General features: G+C 40.7%; 1 protein-coding gene across 1 annotated transcript; it reads left to right on the top strand.

Moving 5' to 3' along the window:
* The first annotated feature begins 688 nt into the window (after nt 1-688).
* Nucleotides 689-1,995, top strand: LOC103709573 (NDR1/HIN1-like protein 13). The gene has a single exon (XM_089926802.1). The coding sequence runs from the start codon at nt 930-932 to the stop codon at nt 1,695-1,697; it is 768 nt and encodes a 255-aa protein (XP_089782928.1). The 5' UTR covers nt 689-929; the 3' UTR covers nt 1,698-1,995.
* The last annotated feature ends 11,812 nt before the right edge of the window (nt 1,996-13,807 follow it).

The following is a 13,807-nucleotide window of genomic DNA, read 5'->3' as shown; positions in this document are numbered from 1 at the left end:
TTGTCAATCCAGTTGTGCTTCGCCTCCCGTGGCAATCAACCTTGAATAATGACTTCTGATCATAAAATCCACTCATGCATTGTCTCCATCATCAGACACACTACCATTGAAGTTCACTTTAAGACGGAAGAGGCAAGAACGATCTCGGGCGCTGTAATAGCAAGGTGAGGGTCCCATTGTCCCAAACTCTTAGAAATATCTTTAATCTGTAAAGTTATCCGGTTATAATTTCCAAAATAACTAGCTATAATTTGCAACATTTATCTAGTTATAATAATATCTTATAGATATTAATATGCAAGATAAAAAAAATGAAATGCATCTTTCGCGTTTTCCGTCCCTCGCCGGTGGATGATTAGCCGACTATAATGGACAAAGGTTTTATCTGTCGTGCGAGAAAAATTCACCGTTGGATCAATGGCCACTTTTAGATTTGCGCAGGCTGATGCGATGGATCTGGAGCGCTTTGACATCTGTGCGGTGGACGATCCATCCGCGCGAAAGAAGTTGAATCCTTCCAATACCTACGTAACATCAGAATCTCAGACGACCTGTTTAGATGCTGTTTCCGAATACTGACATGACCCATGAATGCATCACTGACCGTCTGATCAATATCAAACGAAGACAAGCTGCTCTGGACCCGCGTACTTACAGAGCATGCGAGGAGTCCTTCTTCCGTGCATTATTTTAGTGGCGAATTAAGAGGCAGCAAATGGGGCGGGACAAGAGATGCCACAGTAGGTAGGCCGGAGCCATCTCCGTAAGGTGAAGCGTTCTTTTTTTGTCCCTCTCCTTTTCTCCTTCCTCTCCCCCTCTCCTATAGATCCATCCTTCTCTCCTTTTCCTCCCCAAACTCTAAACCCAGATCCCGTTCCCAAGAGAAGGGGAAGAAGGAGTGGAGAGAGAATTCGATCGCCAAGGGGGGAATGGCAGACAGAGTGTATCCTTCCTCCAAGCCCAACCTCCAACGTCCCCGGGCCGTCAACACTGGCGGAGGGCCGCCGTCGTTCCCCGCCACCAAGGCCCAGGCGTATGGCGCCAACCGCCCGTCCTACCGCCCCCAGCCAATGAAGCCCCGCCGCCGGAGCCGCCGTGGCTGCTGCTGCGCCTGCTGCCTCTGGCTCGCCCTCATCCTCATCGCCCTCGTCCTCCTCGCCGCCATCGCCGGCGGCGTCTTCTACGTACTCTACCGCCCCCGCCGCCCCGATTTCACCGTCACCTCCCTCCGCCTTGCCGCCCTCAACGTCACTGCCTCCAACCATCTCGCCTCCCGCCTCGACCTCTCCGTGACCGCCCGCAACCCCAACAAGAAGCTCGTCTACCTCTACGACCCCATCTCCATATCCGTCTCCTCCGGCGGTGTCGACGTCGGCGACGGGTCGTTCCCGGCGTTCGTCCACGACACCAAGAACACCACCATTCTCAGGACGACGGTGTCGACCTCCGGCGAGAGCGTGGACGCGTCGGCGGCGGCGGATCTGAAGAAAAAGAGCAAGCTCCCGCTGGAGATCGATCTGGAGACGAAGGCTGGGGTGAAGATCGGTGGACTCAAGACTAAAAAGATGTGGATCAAGGTTCACTGCGTGGGGATCGACGTCGCCGCGCCCAAGGGGAAGACCGCCCCGTCTCCGTCTCACCCTGACGCCACGTGCCAGGTCAGGCTCAGGTTCAAGATCTGGAAGTGGACTTTCTAGAAGAAAGTCATTCCGCAAGAGAAAAAACGCAGGAAAAACGCTTCGAAAATTGGGGGGGCAGACTGCAGAGGGAGTGCTACTGGTGTGTAAATTTAGGGGAATTAGGGTTTTTAAAAAAGTATGATAGTTCCCTTTGTTTTGTCATTATTGGGATATTATTCTTTTTCTCGTATTCTGATTGAGATGAAATTTTCTTTCCTTCATTTCTGTGTATTCGTTGTGGATTGCTGTTAAGATTTCTGTAATAATAATGAACCCTTTCTTTCTTTTGGCAGTGGAGTGCCGTAGAAGTTTCTAATTACTTGTTTTTTATTCGATGTCTGACTTCTTTTCCTTTTTCAGACATGATGCTAAATATAAATAATGGTGTGATATGGAGACGGAAAGAAGAAAAGTTTTTTATATGTTTAATTACAATGTGTGGTACTAGTGTGCTCGAGAATGGCATTTCCTTATCATTCGAAGGAGGACTTGACCGCATAGACCCGGCCACGGTCATCAAATGGATCCGAAGATCCCCACGGGATAATGGTTGCATCTCACGGGATAATGGTTGTGTTCATTCTTTTCTCCGAGATACCTGGACAATATTGAAGGATGAAGAAGCCTTTCAGGTCAAGCATGTTTTTCGTGAAGCTAATAGAGCTGCAGACTGGGTGGCTCATTATGTAGCTAGTCACTCCAGTAGTATTCTATGGGCTGGAGATGGAAAATTGCTCCTGATATTTCGAGATATTTTATTTTTGAATTTTATTGGGTGCATCAATATTCGTCAGAAATAATCCATCGGTCTTAGTATAAAAAATAAAATAAAATAATGGCATTGTGTTCAATTATTTGGGTATTAATAAATAATGCTGTAGTTTCATTTCTTTGGCGGTTAGTTTTAGTTCCAAAAGGAAAACTACTGGTCCAGGTTCGAAATGCGCAGGCATCGATTAAATTTGGAGATCGGATGCCTCATACTTGAATCCTTTCGGTGGAAGCGCTAATGGTCCTCTGGTGTCGTTGGGGTGACGTACTCATACGTAGGTGAGAAATCTAGTAGCAGAAATCTATGGGTTGGAGAGGGTATACGAAAATTTATGATCTATATTAAATATTCTCTGGTGAAAGGAGGGCTTATTGGGAGCTGCTGCACTAGTGAGATTTCTTTCCCACTTCTATTTTTTTACCAAAAAAAAGAAAAAGGGTTGGAGAATACGAATCTAAATCGAGCATCGGCAGGAGAGGAAGTAATAAAGGCGATGGAAAGAGTCATGCACAGCTGTGTGATTCGTATTTAATGTGTGGAAAAGGAATCATACACGGTGGCTATTAGAGCCGAGGGGATGGACTGTAGTAATAATTGTTATGGTTGTCCGTAGCTTGGTAGAAGCTGCAATAGGGAGCCAAAACCACGGATTGTATCTCGGACCAAGCAACCAAACCCTACATTGCATGCACGGTACGGAGTAATTAAATTCTACATTGTATGCACCAATAGGGCCATACATCATGCTTGTTGCAGTATCTTCTCTCTATAGGCCAAGCATCGGGCCTATAAAAAGAAAATATGGTGATCGGCACAATGCATGGCAAAAAAACCCTAGCTCCGGCACGAGTTCTCTGATATTCTCTTTATTTAATTTTTAGTATCAAATTTATTTAAATCTAATTACAACCATACAATTGAACTGTAGTTAATTTTAATAAATTCGTGTTATAGTGTTTCCTAGTTTGTATGAATTATGGAAGGAGCCTACTATTTGTTATAATCTAGAATTTCAAAAAATAAAATAATCAAAAAATATTATTTATTTTTTTAATTTTATATAAGTATTTAAAATTTATTTAATAAATAATTGATGTGGGATTAATATGTCTGCATGGTTCTCCGCAGCTTCATCGGTGCCTATGACACAAAAAAAAAAAAAATGTTACGTAATTTTAGATTCTTGACGCCTTAGCAAACGTGAAACATCTTTTCCATCCAAAGCATCGAGAGATACGTGGCACCCATACTCCATCCCAATAGCCCTTCTATATTTATCTCTTACTTCGAATTCCGCGTCGTTTTGTGATCGATCAGTTAATTAGCAAACAAGATACAAAGAAAACAATCATATAATAAGATTGTACAGCCCGTGATAGACACTGAAATGTCTGACCAATTATTTAAGCTGAACGAACATTACTTTTTTATACTTCCCAAGCTCTAGTCCTTAAAGGCGCTTAACCAAAGAACGCGTTCACACGCTTAAAAAGAATAATAAAAATATAATAAGTGGAGCTCTATTCAATGGTGCTTATCTCCACTTGCATGCACAAAAATGATGTTATTTCGAGATCTAGGATTTGATGAATATTCCATGGACTTTGGACGGTCGAGAAGACACCACTACGATTTATATTTGTCAGAAGCAAAATCAGCAACCAAGTTGACCGGCTAGTTGAATCAGATTCCTTTGATTCGGGGAGTTAGCTGCATTAGTTTCCAGGAGACGTGAAACCCGTGGGGTTCTCTCAAGGTTTGCTTACAGCTGCAGAAGCGTAGAACCAAAGAAACGATAGGGGAAAAAAAAGTCAAAAAACAGAAAACAAAAAAAAAACGCTATATATGATGAACATTAAGGCAGCCTATGATTGAGACACATAAGAAGAGCATAGTTTATTTAGGAGTTAAAAAAAAATACTTCATATCTAGTGATTGTTTTAAAGAAGAGAAAAAAAAAAGGTTCTTCTATAGAAATAAAATTCTTAGTGGAGAAATCTCATTTCTACCATCTGAAAATTGGAATAATTTCTTTTCAAAATATTTTTATGCTTTTAGATAGAATAGAGTAGGGTCTTCCACTTCATTAAAAACATAACAGGTATTTTTTATAACTTTTTCAAAAAAAAAAAAGATACTTAATCATATATAATTTACTTTAGAATGTGCCACTTTTCATGGTTAACAAATATGTAAAAACCATTTTACCAGGCATCATATATGCAAACATAATATACGTAGGTATCAGCTTCTCAAACAAAATATTTCAATAAAAAAAAATAATCTTATGAACTAAATAAGTTCTTATATTAGTTTGATTGAACTCGGCGTTCACTCTTTCGTGCCTCTACTAAAGTTCTCCGGCTAAATCATGGCTCAAGTTCAAAATGACAACCATTTAAATCAAATTGTGCTAAAAGCCTAAAAGTGGAATGATATTGCCCTTACCCAGTGCTTACAATGGAACCAGATTAATTGCTTGTTGGATAAAGTAACCAAAATTACACGGCTGGCATAAAACTAATCTGATGGCACAATTGTCAAACTTAAGAATGGTAGGATTGCAACATGGTGCAAGTTGAAAGGGAGCAATACTAGAGTTGCATATTAAACTGTAAAGTGTGATAAGAGAAACGGAGAACAATGAAAGAAGGAGAAGATGAAATTTTTTCATATTGAATTATTCTTTGCAACAATATATATAGCCCATGTAAGTACCTGTGCCGACGCATATTTAGTCCCACATCGACTATACTAGGTAGATCTTATGTACTTATATAGGATTAGAAAATCTAGATAATACCTTTTGGCTATTTTTTTTGGATAAGAACCTAAGTTGTTACTAATAGTATCAAAATGGATCCAACCCAGAGCTCTTATGGACTATGAGATACTGTAGTATGAGCCCATTTAGGCTGATTAAAAGTTGATTGTGGTGTTTGTAGTTGAATTTGTAGTACTTGTGATTGAATATAAATGGATTTGAACTCTTAGATATATGAGGATGCGTTCTAGTGTATATTTAGTTTTACATCGACCATACACTGAGTAGATCTTAAATACTTATACAAGATCATGTAAATTAAATAATACCGTTTGGCTAGCTTTTTTTTATGAGGCTTTGGATTGTTAGTCTAATTATGTAGCTAGAAAAGTGAATTAAAAAGAAAATATCAATCAGATTTGGACTAATAGACCTAATATCACTCCAATCCTAATCGGACACAAATCTCCAATTGATGGGGCGTTAACGAACATAGGTGTTTCCAAGTACCAAGCCGTCCTTGAACACCAATCACCGTAGCTTGAAGCCCGTTCTGATTTCCCCTCCGCTATAATTCTTCCTCATGCAAAGAAATGAATAGACTAATGGCCTCTTTAAACTTCCACTAAAGCCGGTTTGCACTTTCCAATTGTTAAATCGCACCAGTATCATCACACCATTTCAACTTTGATATGGACTTCAAAGATTTAGAAATGCAGAGGCAGTAGACCCACTAATTACTTTAAAAAACAGTCTACCTACTCTTCTTTGGCAAGTTGAGCAGCACTTGGTAAACCTACTCCTGTCTTGGTAATGCTAGCAATCAACCAATGATTACACGGATGCATTCATGCATCATTGATTCCTAATCACGTAGCGTGGACATTCTGCTGATGAAACATGAGATTGCTATGATTGTAGTCCAAAAAGGATCCGAACTTATCTGTAAAATATTTAATCTATTGGAGCTCCTCCATTCTCCTGAAAATGACCCTAAAATTAAAGGTGTAATCCGGTCCAACTCGAGTTCAAAGTCAAAAAGTTGAGTTGGGTGCGGGAACTACGACTTAAAAAATGAACCTATCCTAGTTCGAAAAGAAAAGACCCATATCAAGCACATAAAAAGACCATATCCTTTAACCTAGACCTGGCCCACACGAATCAAAAGAGGAGATATGTAGATTTGGGTTTACATCCTATTTCTTATCAGAGCCAATTCAGGTAACATAGCTTGATTGAAGCTAGGCCAGCTTGATCCGCCCGAGGAGCAAATCCTAAAACATATTTTGTCTGTGTCAGATTTGTAAGCTGGCCCAATGCCTTAAAAAATTCAAGCTGTAATATGTTTGTGCTCAACTTAAAATTAGGATCCCGAGTAACCTGAGCTACATCATTGGCGAGAACCATGCAGGCATATATTTAGTCTCACATCCGTTGCTCATCGAAAAATCTTAAGTACTTACATAGAATTAAGAAACACAAAAAATATCTTTGGACTAGCTTTTTTAGGTATGGTCTTAGATTGTGACCCAGCATCATACAGAATCCAGTGATTTCAAAACTAGGTGGTTTATTCATGGTTGAGATTTTTTTCTCGTGAAATTTGATCATATTATGTTAGAATAGCAGATGCGATAACTGCTGCAATCCGATGTAACATTTGTTACGATCATTATTCTGCTGAAGTATTTTCAATCTTTCATTTTAAGCGGTTGTGGTTTGAAGGAGATTATTGCATCATGACCAATTGGATTTTGAAAGACTCGCGGACCTTGCCATCCTCACCTTCAAGGTTCCGTCTTCTTGAATCCCATCGGTACTACCCCGTGGGAGTTGCAAGTTTCCATGAAAAATAAAATTCGAGTGACATAAAGTTATTCATGTTATTTTTTAACCAATTGATCTTTATAAAAACTCAAGCGGATGTTAATGTTATATCGTCTTTTGAAAGGCCGTGACACGCGTGTCATAAAGTACTGAAAGAAGGAAAGAAAGGAAGTAAAGGGTATATGCCTTGGCCTGCAGGTGATTCGGTTGCAAGACGAGGCTATCCCAGTAAATAAGAATAAAAAAAATTTTTACAAATAATTTTTTTGGGCGTAATTGGAAAAAAAGGAACGGTAGCCGTGACCCTAGGTAGCTAGGCCTAGGCGTCTCAGGGCCAAGAAAGGGAAGCTTCAGCAATAACGCTACTCTCGAGATGCTAAAGGATTACTCAATGGAAATAGCTGTCTAACGTACCCTGAGAATAAAAGGTTTCCGTGCGTAGGTCCTCTGACCGTCCGATGGGCCGTGAATCAGATCCAACGGTTCCATAAAATGTCCGCACTTCAACATCGGACGGTCGCGAGTACCCGCAAACCAAAACCGCATCCTGCCATCCACTGTTACCATTACAAAATCCCGCCTTCTCGGGCCCAACGGTTCACCGCCACGTCACAGGCTTCCCCGCTGGAGGAGGAGATATTATTCGCAAAACTGCGTGTATTAGGAGGTCGTAATCACGACCGCTTGTTTCTATGACAGTGCATCAATCATAACTCATCCTTCATCTCCATCCATTCTCCTCCCGCTCCCTCCATTCTTCTCGCGTCTATTTGATAATCGATCGAATAGATGGAAGGAGAGGACGAGCAGCAGTGTCGGAAGAGAAAGGAGTACGGTGGGGATGATGAACGATGGTACATGGAGGAGATCTCCGACGACTACGACATGGAGAAGTTCTAGATAAGCAGGGAGGTCGTGCTGGAGATGATGAGCTGGCTGGAGCACGAGATCGGCCTCGGCAGCTCCCTCTCGCCATCGCCACTACCAAACAAACAAAAAAAAAAAAAATCTATCCCAACATTTACATGTTAACGCTAGATAGAATCGTCGTTAATTTTAGCTCCAGCGTCAAAATTTATCGACACTTTTAAATAGCGTTGGTGATCATGATTTTATGACGATGCTAGATAACGCCGTGACTAATGTTATCGGAGGCTAAAGAAAAAGAGAAAAGTGACTAGACAATCCCAACGACTCTTTCTCTAAAGCGTCATCGGAGTCCAAATGAACCTAGCCCCTACCCCATGACGTTTTTTCTAAAGCATCGTCGGAGGCTCATTTTTCTCCAAAATCGACCCACATAAATCCCCCCCTCCTGATCCCTAACCCTTCCAGCTGCCCCCCTTCGGAGCCATGGTCGAGGGGAGGAGATGTTCTCAGCTATTGTAGTTTTGATTGGATTGAAGCGTGCGTGGGGACGGCATCCATAACCCCTTTCCCCTTCTCCTCCTCTTCCCCTCTGTCTCTGATTCTAATTTTTTAGATAAAAATTCTAGAAATTGATCCTCATCTCGAAAATCCTAGGTTTTGATCTCATTTTTTTGTATATATTTCACCTTTGTTTTTTGAACCAATCGATTGGGTGATGCGAGTCGGTCTGTTTTTTTGTTGTCTTCCATGAGACTGTGAGGATTCGAGAGATCGGAGGGGTTCATCTAATTTTGCAGCAGCCGCTGGTGTTTTTTTTTCTTCGGAATTTCTTTTTTGTTGTAAAAAATCTGATTTTTAGGGTTAGGGTTTGAAATCGGGGTGGGGGTTTCTTGAATCTGGACACGGCGATGGAGCCCCATGTCTTGAACAAGTTTCGGCTCGGTCGCAAGATCGGGAGTGGGTCTTTTGGAGAGATCTATTTAGGTATGTAATTGCTTTTAATTTGAATTTTCCATCTCTTTGGGGATTTGAGATTTGGCGCCTTTTCAGAATTTTTGATCGTTATTTTGTCCATATTTGCATGTACTAATACTCAAATAAACGAAGATATCTTATTTTTCATCAACTTCTTACGAGGAAAGCTCCTCTTGACCAGATCTCGTGAGCCTTAAACTCTCCTCCCGATTTCATTTTATTTTGCCCCATTTCAAAGATATCTCGTGTTTCAGTGAAAATTTTTATGATGGTGGCGACGATGCACGCCAAGAGCAATCGAAGGAAGGATGGTAAGCTAGACATCATCAAATTTGGTGAGCTTCTCCTCCTCCTTATTGGTTGCTCTACATGTCCGAGATTTCTCTTGCACATATTTCTCCGACGTGAGCTCCCTTTTTTCTATTCTTAATGGAAATTTTGATCACAGTGAGGAGATGCTGAATCCCTCCGTTTGGATGGCCCTTCAACTCTTGGGGATCCTCATGGGCAAGCATGGATAGTAATTCGGAATAGTGATCGGAAAGGAGGCCCCCTCCCTCGCCTCTTCCTTTTCTTTTTCCTCGCCTTTGGATTGCCCCAGAAAGCCGCCCTCAAGGCCTCTAGGGTTAAGATTTTTAAATATTTTTTTTTGTTAGAAAGTAATTTGAATGACACTTATAAGCGTCGGCCTATCTTCGATTTTCGACGATGCTTATTAACGTTGGCGGACTCCAAACTAGGCCACGCTCATAGCTTTAGTTTTTGCCGATACTTTCAAAAAGCGTCGGCAAAATTTTTTTGCACTCTCCCTTGTTCGATGCTTTTGCAATGCTTTTTAAACCGTCGACGGCAATAAAAAGCACCGAAAAAGATTATTTTTTTTTAGCGTTCGTGACCAATAGGGGGGCAACGAGGAGAGTTGCTGGCCCTCCTTCCCCGGCCCCGCCTTCCTCCGTGATGGCTAGCATGCATCTACACGCGCGGCGAGGCCGGCTTGCCCTGCTTCGCGGGGGGCCCAGTGGTCGGGCGCTGATGTTCTCTTCCTGGCCCGTCAGCTCGGTGGAGGATGGGAGCCATCGCTTTGACGAGGAGGAAGAGGAGTGACTGGCGAATATTGTCGATGGACCACTGTTGTTTGAGTTGGAGGGCCCGGTCCAGGGAGAGCGAAGAAGTTTTGCCTTTTTACAAGGAGTCAAGGAGGGCGTTTCGATCTTTGAAAGTTTTCCTTTTTTTTTTTCTCCTCCTTTATCTTGTCGATTGGGAGTTGGGACAGTAGAGGTATTCTAGGGAGCAGGGAAAGGCTGTAGTTCTTTTTTTATTTTTTTGGGAAAAACCTTTTCAGTTAATTATTATTTCCCTCTATTTCTGTGTCCTTGCCTCCGATCGCTGCCAGTTTTCTATCATGGGTCTCTAATTGCTGGATACCCCGCGAGCGACCAAACCAGCCAATTAGATTAGACTGGCCGATCGATGATGACCCCCAAACCAAAAAAAAAAAAAAACCAGCTGACCACCAACAATAGACCACGTGTTTCTGATTCAAAATGCATTGAAGACATATTAAAATCTATTAAAAAAATAGTTATAAGGGATGGTTGTATCTTGCCCTACATATTGAGCGATTACTACACGTTCGCGCAATTATTGCAACGGTTATGGCGCTTTTTTCGGACGATAGCGTCATGCCTACCGTCTTATATATACATCATCTTGCGATCTGTACCTTTTTTTTTTTTTTTTTTTCCTTCCTTACTCTTCTTCGCATAGCTATTTCATTTTTCCATTGTTACATAAAACTTGGTCTGACTTAAGCATCCAAATTTTTTTTACCAAATCAAATCCGACAATCTTCGATGGCCTCTTGTTTGCAGTTCCGACCTCCACCTCCAAGCAAATCAATTCGAACTATCCGATCCAAGCAATATAGACCACTCGTCATTTGCTAACTCATTTAACTTTGGCTTATGCCCGATGTGGGGGGAGAGATGGTTAGCCTCAACTCTTGGATGGTAACAGCCACTTCTTGCATTACCTTTTCCAATTTAACTAATTAATAATTGATAGAAGTCCATTTAAGGCTTGGCACTTTGGACCTTGAAGGACAATGTTAGAATTTTTTATGGATACCATGCAGAAAATCAGAATATAAAATCAATCAAAATAAATTAAAATTAATAAAAATAAATTAAAAAATCAAGGCATATTTTGAGAACTCCGGGTAGCAATTGGCAATCGATATAGCAGTATCCAGCAAAAGAAGAAAACACAAAAGGAAGAAGATCTTCCTCTCCTTCTCCTTCTTGATGTCTGTATTCTTAATGGGATAGTTGCTCCCAAAAAACTTAGATTCCAAGATGCCTTAAGGTTTTATTATAGATAGATATATATAGATGTAGAATAGGGTTCTAGCCCAATTAGTATAATGCTAATGGGCCCATCTATTACAGAGCTTATTAACCAATTTGAGCCTATACTAACACTTACTAAACTACATAACTAAGACAATGGAGTCCAAAATAACCATATGATCACAAATTAATTCCAATTTTTTTAAATATTCATTCAAAGAATAGCTTAACCTATATAATAAAACAAATAAAATCAATCCATAATCAATTATGAGAAATTCCAACAAAACATACGAAGATTTAGACTATCCAACTTAGATTGGTTCACTATGGCGGATTCAAGTTTTACTCGGTTAACGGTTGAGCTTTAAAATAATGCTTGAGTTTGACTTGCTCTCTTACCCTCATCTCCATCCCTACATCTCCTCCCGTCTACCTCCACCACCTTAAAGAAAAAACATCTCGTGATGATATTTTACTTTCTCATGCCTTCGTTTATATCATGGTTCTCGATTTCCGCATCATCCTTTCCACCATAACGATTGGGTGGAAATAGTTCCTTACTCTCTAATTCACCTTTGTTGGTGAAAATAATGTATATAATATTTTTTTTTTCACTTGAGAATTCCGAGGGTCCTTATATATATTTTCTTGTCAAGCAACAAAATATTATCACTTAAACAATGACTGCATGATGGAGTGAGGAAGGTTAGGTCAAAACGTGTTTTTGGAGCTTTCTTTACTGAAAAAAAAGTGTTATAGAAGTTTTGATCGTTCAAGATGGCACTGGCAGCACACAACACATGGAGATGCACAATGAAACAAAATTTATAGGCATCTTCCATGTGCATGCTATGCATCAACAGAAAAATCATCAAAAAAACAGCAATATAAGTAAAAGAGGCATGTCAATTAAGGCAATGGTATTATAGTTTCCTTTAACCAACATGAAGAGAATATATTCTCGGATGAGAAGGGTTAATATTTTAGACAACAATGGATGTGGATCTAGGTATGCTAACCCACCGAGAAATTGGATCACATTGCTATATATTCTAGGTAAAACATTGGTCTGACCAAACCCACTAGCTCTCCAACTCCTCCCCCCCTCCAATATTGTCCTTTTCTCAACTCATAAGCAATCAGATGCACCATGCTTTATTTAAGCTTCACTATTGGCAACCCAAAGCCTCCCTCCACTCTTCAGCAAAGTTGCACGTTTGCCCTTCTTTTTACCTCACCCTTCCAGGTAGGCTTGTGACTTCTTCATCCCAACTTCGCCTCCTCTCTCCTACCCTTCCTTCATCTTTTCTTTTTTTCTCCGCACTTTGTCATTGCTTCGAGCCCTTTTCTTTACTTTAGTAGCTTAGCCATCAAATCCCTCTTCAACCTTCCTCCTTTGCCTTGCTAAACATTTTGATGTCCCCTACAAAGCTAGAGATTTTGAGAAGTGATGACCTGTTCTCTTCCTTTTGAAGCCAATTTCTTGCAACTCTACCTAGAGACAAGCTACTAATAAAGAGGAAGTACAAGAAGCATCCTCTATGCAACTATACGAGGAAAACTCTAGTACTCCAAGCTATATATATACACATATAATCATATATGTAAGTATGCTTGCATGCATTCATACAGACCTATATATGTATAGATACATGTACAAATATATATCGTCGCACCCGTGTGTGTATATCATTGGCATCCTTGAGGCCTACCCCTCCCCCCCCCCTCCCTCTCTCACACACTTACATGCACCTGCACACAAATTGTTATCCCTCCTCCTTAACCCTAAGCCATACCATGGACCATATATCCACATCCCCACAGAGTCATAGATACACAGTTGCCATTGTACATTCTTTAGTGTCAATCTGTTTTATGGTCCTCAGTTTGCTCCTCATTCTTGGGATCATCATGATTAAGGACTTTTTTCTCTTAAGGAATACTGAGACTTCCCTTGGCTCTTTTGTATAATTTCTTATTAAGCAGCAATATGTTATGATCATTGTGACTAGTTGCGAAACAAAGGTCAGTCTAATGTGTCCAGGGCCTATTCATCATTCAAGAAAGTAAGAGAATATATATAGGACGTGGATGCATAGCTAGGGAAAATTTGTCTACGTTTGCCATGCACATGCTATGCGCCTTGCACGTCCCAATCAGCGACGTGATACTAGTGCTAGATATGATAAACAATTGGTCCAATGCATATTGAGCCAATCTTACTCTTTATCCCATTGTTATAAAAATCATCGAAAACCTGCAATTGTAGGTAAAAGACGCATATCTATCAAGAAAGTAGAATTATAAAGCTCTCCAACTTTGTTGAAGATAAAATGGTCTCCAATAAGAAATGTTATTATTTTGACAACAACGAATGCAGATCTTGTGAGGACTCGTGCAGGCGTGTGTTTAGTTGCATATCAGTTATTCATCGAGGAGATCTTGGATACTTATGCAGGACTAAGGAACCTAAAAAAATACTTCACGGCTAGCCATTTTGGGTAAGGTCTTGGGTTGTTACAAATGGTATCAGAGCGAATTCGGTCCATAGTCTATGTAGACTAGAGGA

This window comes from Phoenix dactylifera, chromosome 12 (genome assembly GCF_051530095.1).
Source record: "Phoenix dactylifera cultivar Ajwa chromosome 12, Ajwa_hap1_PhDact_Kaust_v1.1, whole genome shotgun sequence".
NCBI classification, from domain to species: Eukaryota; Viridiplantae; Streptophyta; class Magnoliopsida; order Arecales; family Arecaceae; genus Phoenix; species Phoenix dactylifera.
This window is presented reverse-complemented; position numbering and strand designations above follow the sequence as displayed.